General features: G+C 48.1%; 1 protein-coding gene across 1 annotated transcript in view; it reads left to right on the forward strand.

The window, feature by feature from the left end:
• The first annotated feature begins 1,005 nt into the window (after positions 1-1,005).
• LOC142765040 (carboxypeptidase inhibitor SmCI-like) overlaps positions 1,006-23,651 on the forward strand; it is a 39,957-nt gene continuing 17,311 nt past the window's right edge. Inside the window, exons 1-3 of the mRNA XM_075865606.1 lie at positions 1,006-1,101; positions 17,169-17,204; positions 18,249-18,431. Of these exons, the coding sequence (XP_075721721.1) occupies positions 1,053-1,101; positions 17,169-17,204; positions 18,249-18,431 (268 nt within the window). The 5' untranslated portion in view covers positions 1,006-1,052. The remainder of the gene's footprint in view (positions 1,102-17,168; positions 17,205-18,248; positions 18,432-23,651) is intronic.

Raw genomic sequence — 23,651 nt, forward strand, 5'->3', positions numbered from 1 at the left:
ATAACTGTGCATATCGCATTCGCGGCATGGATCTCGACAGTTCTGTTTAACAATACATGCGGATGTGCATACCCCACACAATGCAATATATTGAAATTGTTTTGCTCCTCAAACATATTCTTTTCTACTGAGCGTCTCAAGAATGATTCATAACTTGCCACAGCGTTTCTTCACTGCTGCGTCGTTCTTAAACTAAATGGCACAAGCTTATGCAGAGCTGGAAATTTCTCCACGAGGTTATGGGCTGACTTTTTGCTTTATTTCAGTAGTTTAGGTGTGTGCAGCATGAATAAATTTGAGGTATGACGCATTCTTTGTCGTACTGCGTGCAAGAACCACTACAAAATTATGAGGTACACCGCAGCTGGGGACTATGGATTGATTGCGACCTTTCGGTGTTCCTTTGTACGTGCATAAGTGGAAATACATGAGTTTTGTTATGCATTTTGGCCGCACTGAGGTGCAGCGGCCATGGCCCACGAATTTCAAATACTATAGCCAGCGCCTTCTCTTTGGTGACACAGCCCAGCCGTTTAGCTGACGTGGCACGCATCGCACTGCCTACACGATCCTAAAAATGTCAGTGGACAAAAACATTGTCACTGGCAGTCGTTGAAGCTGAAAAAAAGTGAGGCATACGTTTGCCATCATTACTCTTATTCATTGATGCAAACTTTATATTTTTCATTTCTTAATCTAAAGTTGACGTCTCCAGACAATATTTGGGGCATTATTGCAGGCTTGTAAGTTGTGTGATAACGAAACTCATATTCAGAGAAAAACATGAATGCAGAACAGCCAGTCTTTTGTTAGATACGATGTAACGGTTTCAATGTAACGGCCTCCATATACGAACAACACTTCAATCCTTGTCCAGCAATTCTACATTTGTGATACATAAGAAAAAACACAATGCATGCGTGCAATAGAAGCTGACAAATTGAATGAATTGTTATAGAACAATGAATTTATTCATATACAACGAATGACATGCCCGGTTGTTGTCTTTATGGCTATGCTGATTTCATCGCTGTATCAGTTGCGTAGAAACGATGCTTCGAAAAAGCAAGCTAATTTTTGTGTGCATTTATTACTCACAACGTAAGTTATCGCTTTTCTATATCAGTGTCATAATTACTTTGGAGGTAACCTCCACAGTGAAGTAACAAAATTAGAGACGAATCTTGAATATATTTAGCAGTGAATACTCGGAAGACATAACGCAGTGGAATTACTATCGATTGCTGCTCTTCACGCCAAAAATACAAGAAATAATCGAAAGTCTTCTTGCTGTCGTTCGAGAGTCTCGTAATCTCCCTACAATCTTCCGCCCGTAAACTTCAGTTTAATCATGTTACATCGCATTGCTCCCTAATAGGACAACACTGGTTGTTGCAAGTGAACCTTCTTAACTGAAAGTGACCGGTCCGTTAGAGTATTATCTTATAACAGTAAAATCTGTTACCAGAATGAAACAACAGCTTATTTAGGTGGACCAGTTGTCCGCTTCAGCTGCCGGTATCTATAATCACCATAACTAACGATAACACTGGAGTCACTGGAGAGATTTTGACCGCAATCAGGGCTTATCTAGATCAAGCTTCTTATTTAGTATTCATTATTTTATTTATATATTTAGAGATACTGCGTTTTTGCACATTATCTTCCCAGCTCCGTACAAATATAGGAGCATAAAACAGAAAAACAAAACAAAACGACCAATTAGTTTGGTCGCATTCACATGCTCTTTCACTATCGCAACCTATCACCACAAAAAGGCAAATGAGGCTGTTCCAATAATTTTAAAATTGACTTTATTGCGATCAACAATTTTGTCACCCCTGCACCATGCAGCCAAATGCGGATCGAGTTTGCATAGAAGTCAATGAAATCACGACCACAAAGCCTGATCGCGATGCGCAAATCACAATTGTCTTGATCACAACCACGCCTGATTGCGATTAAATATGATCGTGTAGCAGCACCTATCCTAATCAGCCCTGATTGCGATCAAGAGCTAATGTGTGACATTCACGTTGGAAAAAAAGTATGCAATACCGAGCGGGTGTCAAAGCTACGCCGTATTTGGGTTATTGAGCATTCCACCACAGATCCGCCAACGACGGCCCTCTAGTGAAAAAAAAAAAAGAACCTGATAGGCAGGCTTCATGTGGGGCGAGATATCACGTTAATAGGAAGCTGAACGGATTTTAGAATTCAATACCTTCGTGTATAGGAAGGACCGATATTATTGTTGACGATGTCATGATTGTTCTCGTGGTTGTAGCAGCAGGAGCTTTATCACAGGCGAAATAAAAGCTTGCCTTGCTCCACCCCGCGGGCACGCTGAAAGTGTGGGCGTGGAAACATACGTCATCTTCGTTTCCTCTGTCCTGGAGCAAGTGTTCTTTCTTATCTTCAATCATGGCCTCCGTGACTAACCCGTGACGTGCCGTGGCCGGAACTTACCCAAGAAGCCACACTTCAGCAGTGCTGCTGTTACAGATGACATGGCATGCCGAGAATGACGTCACCATGTTCGCTTGACGTCTCAAAAGGCCCGTCGGCCACAGCCACTGTTTCTTCACCAAAAAGTGCTATTGTCGTTCACTTTTAAGAGCTCCCACATGCTTTTCTGTTTCAGAAGGGTCAAACTGTTCTTACACGCTCTTAAGTGATTTTTTTATGGAAAAATGCTTCAGCTTCTCTTTAACACGTATGATGCAGTGCGGTAGAATAGTGAAATAATGACCAAGCTTCACACAATGCTGTTTCCGTAATCACTTGGTGGTTTAGGGCTTCCTGCTGATTGCACATGGCTCAGCCACAATTCTTTATTGTATTCGATTACTGCATAAACGAAGTACAGATGCCTCACAGAATCATTCGCCGCGAGATCATGCTATTGGTGGTGGCACCATCTGCGCATTAGTGTGGAAGTAGGCGATGCTTTGAGCGCTCTGAGTCTGATCAAGGCGAATTGAACTGTTGATTGCTGTCTACTGGCGATATACACGTTCCTCATTTTGACATTAGTCCACGAAGGTTGCCCAAACTTTTTATTGTGTGTAAGATAAGCGCAATTTGTCAATTGGGTGGGGGGGGGTCAAGGTTTGCGGTGAGTGTCGCGTGTTTTCCCACTGTGCTCGATGCTTTATCTTCTCTTGCAGCCGAGCTGTTATGTGCTTTGCTTCCCGTCTATTGTACATATAACATTATCATCGTAATGAACCTGTACACGCTCTCTTAATCTTCTACTTCCTTGTCTGCTTTGCTCGCAGAAGACATTTACCGATTTGTTCATAGCAAGAGGCAGAAGCTCTAATGATTGAGAGAACGAGTGCAGTGAAAGAAAGAAATAAAGAAAAGAAAAAAAGAAAAACAAAGAGAATGGAAAGAGCGAGAAATAAATAAATAAACACAGAAAAAGAAAGAAAGAAAGCGGGAAAGAAATTGTCAACACTTCTTGGCGAGAAAAATTTCAGAACCAGATGAGGTTCGAGCGCCCACCATACGAAAACGAGTGTCGTAAGCCCTCGGATATCCCAGCAGGCTAGCAGAGCAATTCATATTGTAGCAGAGCCTTATATAGCGTAGTATAGCAAGGGGTGCGGGAAAGGTGTTTTGGGGTATAAATGAGAGTTGCGAAGCTTAGAAAGAAGCGTATAGTTTCAAAAAACTAGCTAGAGGGGCCTCTTGTGTTTCGATCATTCAAAGACCATGGGAATGATGGGCAGTACACGCATTTGCCTTGTCTTCGTACTTGCGGGCGGCGAATCGCACTTGTGGCCTCGTTTGTTTTTGTGTTTGGATTTCGTTTCGAAGAGAAGAACGATCCCTTTTGAACTTCTTGAGCCGATTTAAAATAGTAAGCCTAAAAGAATAAGGTGGTGAAGCACAACCGCTGAACATTTCATAAATTTTGGTTCGTTAGAAAACAGCGCTAAGACACACGAACACACCCAGCATGAAGTAGAAGATTAGACTACCATGTACTAGCTATCAATCCCATGCTCAATGAAGAGATATGCATTTCAGCTCTCATAGACACTAGCGCCAAAGTTCCCTCTAGCGTAAATTTAGGGACTCTACGGAAAAAAGAAAATGGTAGACTAAAACATGGAAGACAAAAAAGTCGCAGCTTTGCCGCAAAAGTGAAGCACAAAACGCGTTAGCAACAAATCGGAAGGTCACGCGCAGAATGACAAGCAGATCAAAACGTGCCCCGCGTTTCTCACTCACAAATGACGCAAGAAACGTACTCACATGTACAGATGCACGCGAATAAGCGTCTCAGTTGTTGCTTTGCTGTGTCTGAAAAGCGCGCCTTTTTCGCAAACGAAGGCTGTACAACGATTGCAGTGAGCTTTGTGCTCCTGGTAACCACAACAGCATCGTTTCGACGAAACCTAAAAGCTAGCCAAGACGTACAATTCTCCCCACTGCAAAATAAGGGCGCGCTATCGAGCCTACTCCCCCTTATTCTCTACGCGGGCCGAAGTACGCGTGAGAGATGAGAGCCGCCGCGCGCTCACTGCGCCATATTGTTTATAATGCTGAAAACACGATAGTCCCCCTCTCCTCTGAGATGCCTGCCAACAGCGGTAAGTGGTAGATATGAAAATGCCCGCCAACAATGGTAAGTGATAGATATAAATAGGTTACCGTTTGAAGGTTGAAGGAGGTGCCTCTCGGTGACTCCGTGGTTAACGCCTCGCGTTCACGACGTAAAGGTTCCATGTTCGATCTCACGCGCCGTAGTCTATTTTGTGGAATTTTTTTTTCTTGCATTGTTATACATATAGATACGCATACATATACACTCCATGTTATCGACAACGACACCGGTGGCAAAATTTAGCCGAGAGTGTCCATATGATTGCTACAGCAATAAATATAACCAGACATCAATAGAAAAATGACCTCCTTCAAGAAAAATGACGTCATCAACTGTCCGGTGCCTATGACAGCCTTTTTGCAAGGTGCGGATTATCGCTGCTCTTTGCACCTCAAACTGTGGGCAAAGCCAAATAAAATGTTCAATATCCCCGATGTCACCGCAGAAGGCACAGAACGGGGAAGCGTATCTCCCAGTCTTGAATGACCAGGCCGGGGCGTATGCGGAGCCGGTTCTTATGTGGTGCAACAGAGCAATTGTTCACGAGAAAGTCTATGAATTACATATGCTTGGTGTGGAAACTTGTATATCGCCTTAAAATGGTTGCGTATCACATCTTTGTTGTTCTGGTAAGTCTTGGGAGTTCTTATATTTGGAACAGATGTCCATGCTTTGCATGCAACGGCATCAGCCTTTTCATTGCCTTCAATCCCAACATGGCATGGGATCCACTAAAACTTTACAATAAAACTCTTGCCAATTAGGTGTTTAATTAGTGCCAGAGATTGCCTGGTGAACTTTTTTTGAGGTAGGCCACGATGCAGTCTTTGTAGCGCCGATTTCAAGTCCGTCAGCACTACAACATCTCGTGCAGAAAAGGATCTCAATTTTAGCAAAGCCGCCGTGATTGCAGTGCTTTCTACCGTTGTGGACGAAACCACGTGATCCAGGCAGCTCGACCATGACACGCCAAGGCAGGGTATGCAGAAAGCCGCTATGCAGCTATCCGTTTGTGTGCACACTGATCCGTCGTTGTACACTTGTAGGTGGCCCCAGTATATGGTGCTCAAGCGCTCTAGCACAAGAAATTTCGCTTCTGCGGCTGGAATGGTGCGCTTCGCTGGTAGCTTGAGTACGCTGAAGTTACACGCAACATCCACAAAAGACCGTGGCGGGTTCATAGGGCGCCGTTTAGGCAGTTTCATGCTTAAATATCCAAATGTGTTCAGTGCCGCGTTGAAACGTGAACCAGTTCTTGCTCTTAGCCACCGGAGAAGCACCGTGCCTGCGAAGGAATCGCCCAGTCTTGACAGCTGCGTCAATAAGGCCTGCGACGCCAAAAGGCGGAGCGGAAGAGACTCGGCTTCATTGATGACCTTCGTGTTTGAAGCCGCCTGAGGAACTCCCGTCGCCAAGCGAAGACCCTTTATGTGCAGTGCCTCTAGGCGTTCGAACTGGCTCGGTGATGGTGATATCAGGGGCAGCTTATAAATACTGAGGCTTGTTATAAGCGAAGCATTCAATTTAAGCATGGACATGGGATTGTTGCCCCAACGTACCCCTGCCATGCGACGAAGAGTGTTGATCCTTTGCAGTGATTCAGTGACTATACCATCAACCGCACGTCGCTATAATTGCTTGTTGTCGATGGTAATGCCCAGGAAACAGACACTTGTTGCACAACGAATCGAGTGGCCTCGATTATTGAGCGACAGACGTGTTGACGTTCGTCTCGCTTCTGGGAAGACCATGAAGGCCAGTTTTTCCGCAGATAAAGATAGGCCAAGTGTCAACAATGAGGCTCAATGATTGGAATAACGCTCTGTGCTATCCGAGCCAAGCGTTTGTGCTGGTACCCTGAGATCCATGTGCAGATGTCATCGGAGTAGATGGATATTTTAACTGCTCTCAGAGCTATGTGCAGAGTGTCAGAAAGGCTGACCATGGCAGCGTTAAAAAGCAAGAGAGATAGAACACTTCCTTGTGGGACGCCGAGGGAAACGCGTCTCTCTTCGCTCGTTACTATACACGACGGTCATACACGACGGCCATTGTCTTTTTTCTTCAAGGTACCAAGTTAATCATGTACATATTGCCACAAGGCAGTAGTGGGACTGGGGCATAAAGCGGTAGAGGGTCTCTGCTTAGAAGAAGAGACTACGAAGTGGATAGAGACTAGTCGCAGCCCGACAGTGTGTCAGCCATTGCCATCGCATGTAAACATCGTAACTATACGCAAATATACGTTTCCTTGTAAGAATATTGGTGGAGGTGCGGGGTGGCTTTACCTGGCTCTCCCAGCAAACCAACACGGAACTTCGAAGTGGTCGCCACCTTCATTTACCTGCAATGGTTGGACAGGCCTACCCACAGGTGCAAGAGCAGCCGCAGCAGCAGCCGCAGCAGCAGCTGCCTTCTCTGATTCTCCTGCCTCCACAAGACCCCGGAACCTTCTCGGACACAGGCAAGGACAAGGTAAATGTCGAAGATTGGGTTGCATTGTACGAGCGCGTGAGCGAATACTATAGGTGGGACCCCCCATTGATGCTGGCCAACGTTGTATTTTACTTGCGAGATACGGCACTCACCTGGTATGAGACGCATGAGTCGGACTTGACCAGCTAGAACATCAGCAAAATGAAGCTTGTCTAGTTGTTCAGCAGGCCATTTGGGCGACAGCAGGCTGCGAGGAAAGACATGAAAGGTCGCGTGCAGACATCGACGGAATCGTATGTATCTTATATATAGGACGTATTGGGCCTCTGTCGAAAGGTGGACGAGAACATGAGCGAAACTGACAAAATCGTCACTTATTAAAAAGAATTGCCGACGACACCTTGAACCTGTTGATCGTTAACAATTGCGCCACCATCGACGCGGTGGTGAAGGAATGTCAGCGCTTCGAGCGCACCAAGAACCGTCACATAACCTACCAGTTTGCGCGTCTGCCTATACTGTAGCCACTTCGACCTGCGAAGACTGCCCCAGGTTCACGCAAGCTACATAATCCGAAAATTTCAGCCGGATCGTTCGCCGCGACTTCGAAGCAATGGCTCCTGCAGCCATCGCTTCCAACGGCCCTCAAGATAACGCATTTCCTGTCTCCCTCATCCAAGCCGTCGTTCGCAAAGAAATAGCAAATCTCGGCATCACACCTGTTTGCGCTGTTCGCACTACCGAGAGTTCGGCTTTGGTTAACCAGATCCCGGTGTACCCTTCACGCTACCCTTCCGCTACCGGAACCCTGCTGAATGGAGGACGTCAGATGATCGACCAATCTGCTTTCACTGCTCTCGCGCCGAACACATTGCGCGCTACTGTTGCAATCGTTGGACGTCCAATTCATCCAGGAACACTGCGACAGGGCGCCACTTTGAAGACAACTCTAGTCGATATTCTTCTCGGCACGATCCCCAGCCTACAGCTACTAACGTTCAGGGCCGAAGGTTCAACCGGTCACCATCACCCCAAGGCAACCAATCCCTCTCGCCAATGATTTCTCGATCCAAGTCTCCTACACAACCTGCCCTCAACCTCGGGAAACTAGACCACGCAGCTCCCGGAGGTGACGCTGCATTAATGACCCGGTCTGCAAATCCTCTGTTGGCGATTCTTACACGCCGCAATATTTTGGAACTTTTCGTGGATGACGCAATCGTTACAGCCCTTATATACACTGGCGCACAAAATTCAGTCATGAGCACTGCTCTCTGTATGAAACTGCGAAAAATGATCACGCCTCCTTTTAAGTGTGCAGTAATGCTTGTCGATGGGGCACATTTACCGTTCTCGGCACGTGCACCTCTCGTGTCTGCATTGCTGGCCGTCAGACTGTCGTATTGTTCACCGTGCTTGAGCAGTGTTCACTTGACGTGATTCTCGGTCTCGACTTTCTCTCTGCACACTACGCTCTTTTCGACTGCTCGACGGGCCTTCTTCAGTTGGAACTGCCTTTTGACGCCGCTGTTGCCTGTGATGCTCTAAGTCGCCTTTGTGCCACCGAGTTCCTGCATCTTCCGCCGCAAGCCGCGGCTTACGTGAAGCTCGTGTGTGATCTGCCTGTGTGCGATGATGAATATGTCGTTTCACTCATTACCGACGTTGTGCTAAAGCATTCCATTGTTGTCCCGCACATTGTCGTGAGAGTGCGCCACAACCAGACCTATTTGTCTCTTTTGAACTTTGGTTTCTCCGCGCACGTGCTGCCTGCTGGTATTAAACTAGGCGTCGTGTCGTCGTTGAAAGAGTGTGATATCTCTGAGCTGACACTGCTCACGTCAACTTGCTCACTGCACCTAGCCTTTCAAGCATTGACATTGCCAAAATGATAGCGCCAGATCTTTCGCACTCCGAAGCACAAGACCTCCACCATCTCTTGACATCCTATGTCATATTCGATCTAGACAACCGCCCTTTAGGCCAGACATAAGTTGTGACCCATCACATCAACACCGGCGATGCCAACCCAATACACTGCCTCCCTTACCGTGTCTCCACTGCCGAACGCTGTTATCCAGAAAGAGGTCGAGAAAATGCTAGCCAAAGGCGTCCTCGAACAGTCATCTAGTCCATGGGCATCCCCGGTCGTGGTTGTCAAGAATAATTACAACACATGGCGGTTTTGCGTCTATTATAGACATCTCAACAAGTTCACTAAAAAAAAACGTTCACCCCTTACCAAGAATAAATGACGCCCTTGACTGCCTTCATGGCGCAATGTTTTTCTCGTCCATTGACCTTCGATCTGGTTATTGGCAGATCGCTGTTGACCCACGAGATCGAGAAAAACAGCATTTGTAACCCCCAATGGGTTATATCAATTTAAAGTAATGTCGTTTGGGCTTTGCAATGCGCCGGCCACCTTTGAGCGCATGTTGGATTCCCTTCTTCGCAGCATCAAAAGGTCTACCGCTTGAGCTACTTGGATGATATCATTGTTTTTTGACCAACGTTTGTGAGCCAGCTTGAGTGACTGTCCAGTATTCTCCAAGTATTCCCCAACGCTGGTCTGCAGCTGAACTTTTCCAAATGCAGTTTCCGCCGTCGCGAAATAACTGTACTTGGTGACCTCGTTAACGCATCTGGGGTACAGGCCGACCCGGACGACATTCGCGCCGTGACTCCATTTCCTGTACCCTCTTCTACTAAGGATGTTCGGAGCTTCCTTGGTTTGTGCTCCTGTTTCCGCCGCTTCGTCCGGAATTTTCCCGATATTGCGCAGCCTCTCACCGAACTTCTTAAAAAGACGTCCCATTTACTTGAGATTCGGCTCAACGTGCTGCATTTTCGGCGCTCATTGCAGCCCTCATGACTACGCCAATATTAGCCCACTTCGATCAGACCGCACCAACAGAAGTTCGTACTGACACGAGTGGCCACGGAATTGGTGCTGTTTTAGCTCAGCGGCAGCATGGACGTGATCTCGTCATTGCCTAAGCCAGCCGCCTTTTGTCCCCTGCCGAGAAGAACTATTCCATCACCAAAAGAGAGTGTCTTGTTCTTGTTTGGGCTGTCACTAAATTTCGCCCGAACCTGTTCGGCCGCAGTTTTACTGTTGTAACCGATCATCATGCGCTCTGCTGGCTTTCGTCGCTCAAGGATTCCACGGGATGTCTCGGTCGTTGGTCTCTCCGCCTCCAAGAGTACACCTTCTCGGTCGTGTATAAATCTGGCAACCTCCATCAGGATCCGCAGTGCCTTTCACGGTATCCAGTGGATCCACCAGACGCCTCAGATAGAGCTACTGAGGCTTGCGTCTTATCAATATCAGACTTTCTTGATATCGATTCTGAGCAATGCAGCTACCCGGAGTTTCTTCCCATCATAGAAGGTCTGAGTTCCGCTACTCCACTCACTTCTCTGAAGTTGTATTTCCTTCATGAAGGGGTTTCCTACCGCCAAAACGTGCGCCCTAATGGTCCTGACCGGCTTATCGTCGTGCCTACCCATTTGCGTTCTGATGTTCTCCGACAGCTTCACGATGAACCGGCCGCTGGTCACCTGGGAGTCACCCGCACTTTTGATCGCGTCCGGCGCCGTTTTTTTCTGGCCACGTCTATATCGCTCTGTGCAAAAGTATGTCGCCAGCTTCGACCTTTGTCAACGTCGAAAACGACCAACATCGCTTCGAGCTGGCCTCCTTCAGCCTATTGAGATCCCTGCTGAACCATTCTACCGCGTACGGCACGACCTTCTCGGGCCATTTCCCACTTCTGCATCCGGGGACAAATGGGTTGCCGTGGCGACCGACTACGCGACACGTTACGCGATCACCCGCACTCTCCCAACCAGCTGCGCTACAGATTTCACCGACTTTCTGCTGCACGACATCATTTTGAATCACGGTGCTCCTCGACAGTTCATTACTGATCAAGGCAGATACTTTTTATCTCGCGTCGTCCAGGATCTTGTACGTTCCTGTTCCACAAATCACAAGTTCACAACAGCATACCATCCACAAACTAATGAAATTACAGAGCGCCTGTATCGCACTATCACCGACATGTTGTTGATGTACGTTTCTCCAGACCACCGCGACTGGACGCAACGTTACCCTACGTCACCTTTGCTTACAACTCCTCCAGACATGACACCACAAGCTATTCCCTGGTCTACCTTCTTTATGGACGTGAACCCTCTCTGCCTCTCAATACACTCCTTCCCGCTGGTTCAGGCTCCCCTGTCACATACGTCCGCGATGCCATAGAACGAGCCGACGCAGCACGACAGATTGCCCGAGAACGACTCACACTTCCTCAAGCCCCTCAGAAAGATCGGGACGATTGTCACCACCGTGAAGCTTCGTATGCACCTGGTTCACTAGTACTCTTGTGGACCCCCCGTCGTCATATCAGCCTCTCAGAAAAGCTCTTACTTCGCTATGACGGACCATACAAAGTCCTACGCAAGGTGACTAACCTCACTTACGAGATACAGCGAGTTGTCGATGAAGCGCACTCAATGCCACCACCATCTACTGTTGTGCACGTCGTAAGACTGACTCCTTATATGTCGCCCAACATTCCGCTTTTGTGACAAGCGCCAGGTCCGCGCTTTAACGCCGCGGGGTAGTGCCACGAGGCAGTAGTGGGATTGGGGCGTAAAGAGGTAGAGGGTCTCTGCTTGGAAAAAAAAGACTACGAAGTTGATAGAGACTGGTCCCAGCCCACCAGTGTGTCAGCCATGGCCATCGCATGTAAACATTGTAATATCCACAAATATACGTTTCCTTGTCACAATATTAATCTTTCCATCAACTTAGATACGCACAATGTCCGAGATACCGGTCGATATGATGTGAGGCTCGCAGGATCCTTTCCGGACTTCAGGACTGGCACCACCCATGCTGTCTTCCAAACAACTGGGATCTCTCCCGTGCTCCAGACATGATTAAATATGTCCAAAAGGGCCCTTTTTCGCTCATATGGCAGATTTGTCAGCATTCAATTGCTGATCGAATCCGGACCCACAGCACAGCGTCTTAATTTTCTATGTGCCATATCCAGCTCTCGAAAGAGAATGGCGTATCCATCGTGTGAAAAAACTAGTGTGACAGAGGAATCGCCGCTCCTGCTTATCTGTTAGATGTGTACACCTCTGCGAAATCCTCTGCAAGGTTTGCAAATCTTTCCATTGTTTCAAAGCGAGTGCTTCGAATGGCCTGTGTCAGGGGATCTTCCCAGAAAGACTATTTATTACTGCCCATATCCTTGTCGAGGGCGTAAACGTTGATAAACTCTCACGGAAAGCGTCCCATTGAATTCGTTTTAACTTTTTTGTATGGCGACGGATCGCAGCGTTTATCCTGTTATATTCGGTTTTCGCAGACGGATTTACTTTTGTTCTCATTAGTTTCTGCTCCGCTCATCTACGTGCTGCGCAGACGTTCTTCAATTTCAAGTCAGGAGCAGGAAAATGGTCAGGCAGTTTCAGAAACGAAGTTCCCGCTCGCTTGCTTTGCAACATATCTGCAAACAGCTCACCAGTGGACTTGTCCAACGCTTCTCTGTAGGTGTCCCAGCGTGTTACAAGAATTGTCGACCAGCAGTTCGAAATCCCAGGATGTCGGTGAAGATGGGGAAATGATTGCTGCCAATCCTGTCTGGAGCCGTGGTCAATGGTACCAGAAAGCCGTAGAGTGAATTACTAGGTCTATTGCACTCCATGAATCTGGTGGCCTGAAAAATGTTGGCTTGCCATCGTTCGCCACGCATAAGTCGGCAGCATCCGCAGCTGCTAGAAGTTCCCTGCCTCGAAAATCTCCACTTTTATCTCCCCAGAATGGATGGTGCGCGTTAAAATCAACAAAGATTATTTGAGGAGCGGGACATCGAGTGCAAAGGTCCTTTAGGAAAGCCTCTATGGAGACCTTTTTTTGTGGGCTTATGTACACCGATACCACACTCAGTTTTCGGTTTCCCAGGCACACTTGCACAGCAGCGAGTTTCAGTGAGTTGGAACAGAGGTCTTGCATTGGTAAGGCTTGGGTTAAAACCTAGCCAAGCCAAGATCATGTAATTGCCCACTAGCACTGCGGTGGCCTAGCGTTGCACGACTTGATGCAAGCTGTTTTTCATTGAATTCGGTTGCATTCTGTGGTCACCAAAGTGTTATGTTGCAGCAGCGAGGGAAGAGAGACGTGAGACGGCGTCGAAGGCGGCAGACGAGGCCGTGCTGATCTCGCCACTTTATTCCACGCCTGAAGCGGAGCCGCGGTGGCTGTCCACGTCCGACGCGCCAGGTGCGTGAGCTCGTTCTAATTCTCGCGCAGCTCGAGCTCGCGCCAGCTGCGCGAGAGACGCGGCGCGGTGATGGAAAAAATTATGATGGTGATGATGGCACTACAGGGCTCCCCCCCTAGCGCTTTGCGCGATTTGAACGCATATGAAAAAAAGAAAGGGGGCGACAAATGCTATGTACATGAACGGCAGTCCATAAAAAGTTCCTTTGGCAAGTCCAGTTTGTCAACGTGTAGTGACCATCGGTAAGCAGCGGGTCTCTGGTGGGCGACTCTGGGAGTTGCGCAGAGGACGCAGGAGGAAGTGCCGGGTCGCTGTGGTAGCCGACAAGTGGGTCTCACGGTGACCTGGTCGGACAGGCCGAGAGTGGACCGTGTGTCGCGAGGTCATGACAGGATGGTGGGTGACAATGTTGGCGCTGGGTGCAGAGGACACTATACTGCCGCCTGTCGAGATTAGAGGTCCCGACAGGGCCCTATGATGGTGGTGGTGGTGGTGGTGGTGATAGTGGGCATGCGCCAGTATCTGCGGCTGGGTGAACGTCGGTATCTGCACCAGGGATTGGTGCTGGTCTGTCTGGAACGCACCCAGTGTGGGCTGGGCCAGCGTGGTCTGCGTGAGCAGCATGGCCTGCAGCTGTTGGAGCGTCAGTGTCTGTCCCGGGACTATGGCAAACGAGGGGGGCGACATCATGCGTGGCGGTGCCAGAAAGATGTTGGGCCTTGGCCCCAGGTTCTGTGGAATGACAAGCGTCGGGGTGCCAGGCGGTCCTGGATGTCCCCCATGGGGCCTGAGCCCCGTCTGAGGTCCCAGGGTCCGGCCCGTGGCATGGGGTGGCCGCAGGGCCAGCTGGACCCCCTGTATCTGTCCCAGAGAGCTCTGGGTCTGCCCCAGTGCGCCTTGTATCAGAATCGGGCTGTGGTCCAGGCCCGGAATGTACTGGTTCAGCAAGAAAGTGTCGTGCGCAGGTCCAGCCGGAAACATGCCCGGCTGCGCTGTCGCGGGGTTCCCGATGAGCAGCGGACTCCCCGTGTTGAGCCCCATCGCGGCTCCGCGCTGCACCGTGGTCGCAGGCTGCGGCGCCGGTACAGGCGCGGGCCGCGGTGTGGCCTTGTGCTGGGCTGCCCGGGGAGACTGGGACCGGGTGGTCGCCGCTGCCGAAGGCGTCGTCATGTTCGCGCTGCCGCTCGACAGCTTGGGCAGGATCTGTGGATGTTTCGGCTGGATGAGCCAGGGGGCACCAGAGGTGCGAGGACTGGGGCTAGCCGAAACCACCTGTGCGACGCCGGGTCTCGACGTAGGGGCCTGCTGCGGCGCCACGGGCTGGGAGGCGACGGTGGCAGTTGCTTTGGTGGTTGCCGGTGTCGACGCCGACGATGAGGGCAGGCTCTGGCTCCGCGAAGGCACGGCGCTGGGGCCCGTCGTAGACCACGAAACAGAGACAGGGACAGGGGCGGGGAGCGGGGACGCCGAGGGTGGTCGGCTGCTGGCCGGGGAGGTGCGAGTGGAATGTGGCGAGGCACCCGGCAGGCCATTGCTGGCACCAGTGGCAGGTGGCGGAGCGGCAGGGGGCACCGTCGAGGAGCTGACCAGCAGCTGCGGCGAGGAGGAGGCCGAGACGTCTGAGCTGGTGGTCGCGGAAACGGCGAGGGCCACGGTGTCGCGTGCCGTCGCTTGCTCTGCGTGCGCTTGCGTGCGTACCTTGCTCTGCGACGCCGGGGAAACCTGCCTGGTGCGGGTAAACGGAAGCGGACGGTATGTGTTGCCGCTGCGGGCGAGCACCGCAGTGCAGAGGGCATCGTAAGGCTGCGGGATGGTGCTTGAAGTGGCAGCGAGATGGCGTAACTCTACCGGTAGGGCGTCGAGAAGAATGGCGTGCATCAGCAGCTGGTCCGTGATGCCATTCACCGCAAGAACGGCGTCGAGCTGCATAAACCATACCTTGGGGTAGGTCGATTAGAACGGCGGCACTGGCGGGCAGAGTTGCGGGAACATGGCCGCGGGCCGCTCGGCGAAGGGCGTGTTCTCCGGGTCACCAATGTAGCAGCGAGGGAAGAGAGACGTGAGACGGCGTCGAAGGCGGCAGACGAGGCCGTGCTGATCTCGCCACTTTATTCCACGCCTGAAGCGGAGCCGCGGTGGCTGTCCACGTCCGACGCGCCAGGTGCGTGAGCTCGTTCTAATTCTCGCGCAGCTCGAGCTCGCGCCAGCTGCGCGAGAGACGCGGCGCGGTGATGGAAAAAATGATGATGGTGATGATGGCACTACAATGTCTTTGGTGGCCAGCTTCATTACTGTTTATTTCCTTTGTACATGTTACGTAATGTTTGGGCTTTGCTGGGGTAACAATGGTGTTGTATGACTCAATCAAGTAAGTATTTAGTTTTTGCTTAAGTGACAACAAAAACAAAGAATCCGCCTGCATTTCTGCGCACTGGATTGAAAAAGAGCTTGGTCCACTCTGTTCTTTTGTGTGCATGAATGCTTATCCACACATTTACTATTTTTAAAATAATGAAAGTGCATGGCTTGAGATTTTTATGACCCCACCCGCTCTTTGAATCCTCAAGGGTGTATTTTTTTTATGTGCAACACTCTTTTAGTATGTTTAAAAATACCCTAAAAACACAGGGTGTAAAGAGACGTTACACCCAACTTTTATAGGTGTTTATGAACACCTCCAAACTATATGTGTTAGATCAAGCTACATCCGTGCGAGTGGTGTGTAAGCACATAGAGACACACTTGAAACGATGGCAGTTAAATGTATGAGCATACTTGATAAAATGAAGCGCAATTAGCGGGACAGCCAAAAGAGAGACTCACAGAGGGAAACGATTCATCCTGTGTGACTTCTCTTTTGTTTGTTCTTGTCCCTTTCATGGCACATGAAATATGCCTCACTAACTTGTCCAAGCCTAAACTGTTCTATAGAACAGTGGAGACACACAAAACGAATTGTTTCTTTTTGTATGTCTCTCCTTTTGTTGTTCCGGTAATTGCACTTCATTTGATCAAGTATGCTTATCCATGTAACTGCCATCATTTTAAGGTTGTTTTCGTGTTACACCCCACTCGCATGGCTCCAGCTTGATCTAACACACATAGTTTATGGGTGTTCATAAACACTTATAAAAGTAGACTGTAACGTCTCCTGGCACCCAACGTTTTTAGGGTGTCGCTAAATACTCTAAAAGTGTGGTGCCTGTGGAACGAAAATACAACATTAAGGGTGTAATATTTTTGCTTTGCACGTTGTGTCAAAAACATTTCGAAATGACCAAGATTTCTCATGATGGCGTCACTAAAATTCTACATTCATACCTGGATATTTCATATTTTTCCGTAGGACGACGCCCAATGCACAATGTGATGTCCTGAACGGCAACACGGCACACTTTGGAATAGTTTTGGCCAGTGCTAGGTTGATAAATACACCTGTCTGACATGTGCATCTACCATCTCTTGAGAATGCATGTAAGCAGCGTAAGCGGAAATGCTTGTGTATATCGCGTAGAAATACGCACAAGCATTTGCGACTGTGCTGACAGAACGGAATGAGTGCGATGTCCGCACACGTACAAAAAGAGTGCAAATTGCCGACGACACAAGCATACAGTCTCACAGAGCGGTCCTCACCCACTCGGCGCTTCGGCCTACGTCCCTGTAAGCCATTCACTGAGAGTATAATAGCAGGAGTGTTTTCAGAAGTTCATTATGGAATAGTCACGTGTTCGAAATACGAAAAAAAATAAGTAAGGGCGAAGACCGAATTTTTGTGGTTTCATACATTTAAATTTTTTTTATTTCAGTGCTTGGCCTATGGAACACTGCACATGGAAGCATAGGTAATGTAACATTTCTCAATCTTTGCTTGTCAACTTACGTGTGTATATGTGAACAATCTAAATGGAATCGTTGCGCAGTGTGTAACACACAGTCTACAAAATGTGTTACAACCTGCGAATATAGGTTATACAAATGTGTAGCACATATTCTAAAGAATAACCATGCATACGAGTAGCGACATTTCAAAGATTTTGTTTGGTTCTGGTATATATCGAGAGAGTAACGGTGCTGGTATAAGCCACTCATGGCTCAGGTACAGGCAACCTTTGGCGTAGACGCACAAAATGCGGTACAATATAAGGACGATATATAGTACGACCTCTTTCATTAAAACAGATTGTTATATCCAAACCAGCTGAATAGTTCTCAGTAAAGTTGTTTAAGCTAAGTTTCAAGAACTCCTGCGAATGCAGCACGAAGACAATTTTCACAATGCGGGGAAAGGGCTGGCGGCAAGGCTATCAATTTTTGGCGTAGATGAAGGAAAGGTACATAAGCGTGTTTAGAACCTTTCAGATAAAAAAAATACTACTTGTAAAATAACTACGTGCTTTCAAAATTAACTACTGCAGCTAGAAACACTAAAAAGGGAGAGCTTTTCATTGCAACGTAACGAAATGTGTCGAGAAAAATCACTTGTTGGTCTCCTTACACACTCGCAAGATGTTAATAAGCAAATATAATTTTTTAGAAAAGCCTCTACTCGTCATTCGACCAAATCTTTCATAGCTGTCAATGCGCACCTTCTCCATTGAAAGTTTATTCATGTAACTGTATAATAATGGCTGTCAGTATAGTGTGTAAGTGTGTGTTCTTGGAATAAACTTAATGACTGACGCGCTTGACTTCTGTATACGCAATTCGCAAAAGGCGAGTTTTGATCCCTCTCTAAAGATATTATTATTTCATATCAGCGATTTTTTTTCAGAAACTTTTATTGAACTCTCTTATCTGCAATTTCATTTCACAGCGTTCGGATTAGAGACAGCAACATTAAAAAAACGCAAAATGATACAGCAGTTATATGCATATATTTGTTTCAGATATCACCACTATGAAGCCAAAAAAATGCATGAAAGTGCCTTTTATTGGCCTATGTCACCCATTGGTAGGAGCTTGGTATTATAATTATCAAACTGGGGCTTGCGTAAAGCTGCCAAGTGGAATTTGCGCTGGAGGTGGCAACCTGTTTTTGACACAGAAAAAATGTATGCAAGAGTGCCACAGTAAGTAGACCTTATCACTAATATTAGTCAAGGATACCTTTGAAATATAACAACCCCGGTGCGAAAAAAATGCTTCTGCGATAGACGTTCAATATTGCACAACTAATAGTCACGTTAATGCTGGTATGCCAATGCATCACAGCCAGAACTGTTGACTTTTCTAAAACTAGGTAGATGGCTTTTCTAGCATTTCAATCTCATGAAGGCTTGACCCCAGCATTTAAAATTTACCTTCGGGATATTATTCCTACCTAGGCGGCCACATTTGCTATTACGCTACTTATCATTCAAATAAATACCAGTGAATATTGTTGAAAAACCACATCAATTACGTTATGAAACCAATAGTTCAACTTCAATAGCATGGCCAATTCACAACTCTATAAACATATGAAAGCTGTACTGCGTCAACAGTGGTCTGCAGATTTCTTCTGCTAAATCAGCCACTTATAATCCAAGGGATTATGCTCGAAGAAGTGTGAACCAGCTGTACACTGGAGACACACCAATAGCGAGGGTACAACGACATCGTTACACGCGTGTAAGTACCGATTATCGCCTCTCTTGGCGCTCTGCCATTATCTTCGTAAAATGGAAATCGCAGTCGTTCCTGAAATATGCGGCTGCCTTGACTGCTAGAGGTACTGGCTGCGACCAGGCGACCTCCCTGCAGGTGTGTCAGTGGGCTGTTCTCTCTGCCTTGATGTACGCATTGCCTGTTTTGCATGTGCCGCCAAGTTTGATGTCTCAACTGGAACAAGACCATTGCGTTGCCCTCTGAATCATACGGGCTTACCTCACAGTTCGCAATCTGTACCTTTATCCGCCGAAGCGCAGCAGTTGCCTATTAGGCTGCAGGCATACCATGGAGCGCTGCACCATATCAAGTGAACGTACAGAGCTCGACATAGCAAACCACTTATTAATCACCTCACTTGATCAATGTCAGAGCTCTCACGTGGGAAAAATGGCGGCATTCGTTACCACGTATACGCGCATTTAGGAAGATCCTACTCCTTTCAGAACTCCCAAGCAGCATAACAAATGCATCTTCCCACTTGGTCTTACCATTTCCTGATTACTGAAAAAAAGACTGACCAGCCTGTTTTGACAATACTTCAATTGACCCAGTCGCACGTATTTGAAAATTTCGACAGGAATCTTCAGCTTTTCCCAGACGCAGCTGTATGCAAAGACGGCCAAGGTAACTCTGCCGCCTTATCTTACGCCTCTACTAACACCTGATGAGCGTTTCGTATAACGCATCCATAATTTTCAGCAACTGCGCAACCAACTGCAATTGATGTTACTCCAAAATACGTAATAAAAAATAGAACAATCAAAGTTTATCACACCTGCAAACTCTCCTTTCAAACGTAAAAAACAACAGACAAGATGTTGCTAACTGTTCTGCTAACTCGTGCTTTCCATAGCATATTGTTAGGAAAAAAAACTCCAATGACACAGTTATATGCAGCATCGGTAAAACTACCGCAAAACTTATTATTAGTTGGGTGTCCATATCTTGGCAGTAGATATTGATGAAACAAAGAAAGATAACCACGTGTGGTTCTTTCTCATTTACTTCTTAAACGGCGCTTCATTACGTTACATGCGATATTTTACTTAGACCCTGGAAGTTGTTCACAAAACCAATTGGCCAATGATGCCATTATTGAAACGATGAGAAAGATAAAAGTCGTAGGCAGCCAGATAGATAGATAGATAGATAGATAGATAGATAGATAGATAGATAGATAGATAGATAGATAGATAGATAGATAGATAGATAGATAGATAGATAGATAGATAGATAGATAGATAGATAGATAGATAGATAGATAGATAGATAGATAGATAGATAGATAGATAGATAGATAGATAGATAGATAGATAGATAGATAGATAGATAGATAGATAGATAGATAGATTTGCTCAAACTCGCCGAAGCTTCGGTCGCCAAGTGCCGACGATACCACGGCAAGGTGTTAGGCAAAGTGCTTTTGTAGTGCAGCTAGATGTAAAGAGGACAAATAATAAAGGGAAATAACTCAGTTTCAATGAAAATATAAACAATCGCTGGGCTTTCCAACTAATATTTTGTTCAATGGGCAACGACTTCATATGAGGATAAATTATTACGATAAAACTTTTTATTGGCACCTTCCGTTCATAAAATGTGTTGCGACGACACACACGATAAAGTAGCGCTATTACGAACACTTAATAAAGCGCAATTGAGAGCATATTGGAGTGACTTTAGGCTGAATGCTATAGCCCTGCCGCGGTGGTCTAGTGGCTAAGGTACTCGGCTGCTGACCCGCAGGTCGCGGGTTCAAATCCCAGCTGCGGCGGCTGCATTTCTTATGGAGGCGGAAATGTTGTAGGCCTGTGTTCTCAGATTTGGGTGCACGTTAAAGATCCCCAGGTGGTCGAAATTTCCGGAGGCCTCCACTACAGCGTCTCTCATAATCAGATGGTGGTTTTGGGACGTTAAACCCCACATATAAATCAATCAAAACTGTTCGACGTCAGTGAAGGCATCGGGACGATGCGTTTCAGGAGGGGGACTAATGCCGCATGTTGTTAGGCACCTAGCGAAGTTTTGCGCCGCTTCCTGCTCTTATTAATTCTGCCACACCAACTGACAAGCCAAACGCGCCAAGCTAATCGTGCCATGCAACGCTGGCTGCACGTGTCACCACACCACGCGCTGGAAAAAGAAGGCTGGCAGTTTTTCGAAGGAGCGCCACGAGGCGAGACGCAAAAGAAGTTGACAAGGTTTTCACTAGCGAGCTTAGGACAACCTTGAGCAGTTATTTGACGGTCACAAGTTCGCCATTAATCATCAGCTGTTTTAGCTTCTGGCGCTGCATTTGTTCGTTACAATACACACACACCTATATATATATATATATATATATATATATATATATATATATATATATATATATATATATATATATATATATATATATATATATATACTCGCGCTGAGAGTTTGTGCTTGGCCGTTACGGTCGCCATTGTGGATACTCGCTGTGTGCCTGCTAATAGACGCCATAACAAATTGGTGGAGAGTGCTACGATCCCCTTCGATGCCCTTGGAACTGCGCTCACGTACCCTGCAATCTACCATGTCCCACGACACCTCTCAGCAAACGCCTCCTCCCATGCCACCCCATTGTCCCTGTGTCCCTAGAATCCGAGATCCACCCATCTTCACGGGCGCCGATGGCACTGACGTGGAGGACTGGCTCGCCATTTACGAGCCCGTGAGCGTTCCCAACAAATGGGACGAGGACGGCAAGTTGAAAAACTTGGTGTTCTACGTTGCGGGCGTTGCAAGCTTGTGGTACAACAACCATGCGTCCGATTTCGCAACCTGGTTCGATTTCAAGACCGCTATCACCAACGTATTTGGCCGCCCTGCCGTTCGTAAGCTGCAAGCCGAGCAGCGCTTACGCGAGCGCGCTCAGCAGGCCGGTGAATTATTCACCACTTACATAGAAGATGTCCTGGACTTGTGCAAGAAATCCAATGACAGCATGTCCGAATCAGACAAGATCCGGAACGTCATGAAGGGCATTGACGATGATGCGTTCACGATGCTGCTAGCGAAAAACCCAGACACAGTAGCTGAGGTCATCACGCTGTGCCAGAGCTACGAGGAGCTCCGCCGGCAGCGTTCGATGACCCGTCGCTCCACACCATGAGATGCAGGGCTTGCTGGTTTGGAGGCGAGATGTGATCAGGTGGCGCTGCTGGCAGACCTCAAGTCCTTCATACGTGAGAAAATCGCGTGCCAGTTCTCTCTCCTTCCCTTTGCCCACCCCCAGGCTGTTCAACAATCGGCAACTACTATTCTTCCACCCATCCGCCGAGCGATTGAGCAGGAAATAGCGGAGGTCATGCCTGCGTACCGACCACAACAACTTCCGGCCCCTGCGCCCCCAAGTTACGCCCAAGTGGTCGCCAGGCTGCCTCCAGTCGTTCAAGCGCCTGCACCACTTACTTACGCCGAAGCGGCCACACGACCTCCGTCCTTTGCAGCGGGTATGCCGGCTGTGTATGTTGGTGCAACCCCTCAGCCTCATTTTCAGCCCAGCATGCAGTCTTTCGAGCCACCGTTCCGGGCTAGACCCACCCCGGTGAACCGATGGCGCACACCCGACAACCGGCCCATCTGCTTTGCTTGCGGTTAAGGCGGTCACGTAGCCCGTTATTGCTCTCGAGTACAGCCAGCTCCCATTTCTTCTTCTGTTGCTGGCCACCTTCGCCATCCGTATAACGACGAACTGCCGTCTGTGCCAGTGTCTCGCCCAGGCCCGTCTCCTCGAAGGTCGCCGTCACCATGACGTCGGTCCCTGTCCCCCATGCGGCAAAGTTCGGCTGCTCGTGAGTGGAAAAACTAGTCGTCGCAGTCCCAGAGGCAAGGACTGCGATGCTATTGCATTGTGAAAGCCCTCAGAGCCGCCCACTTAATGTCAATGACGTGCTTGTGGACGGTGTTCATGCATCTGCTCTTATTGACACTGGAGCTGCCGTATCAGTTATAAACGAAAACCTTTGCCGCTTGCTTCGAAAAGTGACGACGCCCATTTCTGGGTTGTCCCTTCGTACCGCTAGTTCACATCGTATTCATCCTACAGCAGGCTGCACAGCTCTCGTTGTCGTTCAGGACGTTCTCTATGTCGCCCAATTCATCATCATTCCTGCATGCTCTCACGACGTCATCCTGGGATGGGATTTTCTCTCCCGCAATGACACCGTCATTCATTGTGCCGCCGCCGAAATTGAACTCTCGCTCTTCTCGCATTTGACGCCAAAAGACGGTCCCTCGACACTGAGCTAGATTCTCGTGAAAGACGATACTATAGTGCCTCCAAGCTCGACCATGGGTGTATCGGTCTACTGCACTGGTCTCTCCGACACAATTGCACTCGTTTCGCCATCTGACCGTGCTTCCAGAAGGAAAGGGTTGCCAGTGCCTTTCGCGACCGAGCAAATCACCCAGGGCAGCGCCGCTATTTTTGTGACCAACCCATCCCCGTACATTGTTACCTTGGTTCGAGGGGAATGTCTCGGCAGAGTGGAACCAGTCGACGACGCACAAGTCCTGAACGTACACGAAGACTCGCGTTGTCCCGATTCGCGTACCATCAGTGCTGTTTCTACTTCTGATCCATCATCTCCTGATGTATTTGGCCCATACATTGA

This window comes from Rhipicephalus microplus, chromosome 6 (assembly GCF_043290135.1).
Source record: "Rhipicephalus microplus isolate Deutch F79 chromosome 6, USDA_Rmic, whole genome shotgun sequence".
NCBI lineage: Eukaryota > Metazoa > Arthropoda > Arachnida > Ixodida > Ixodidae > Rhipicephalus > Rhipicephalus microplus.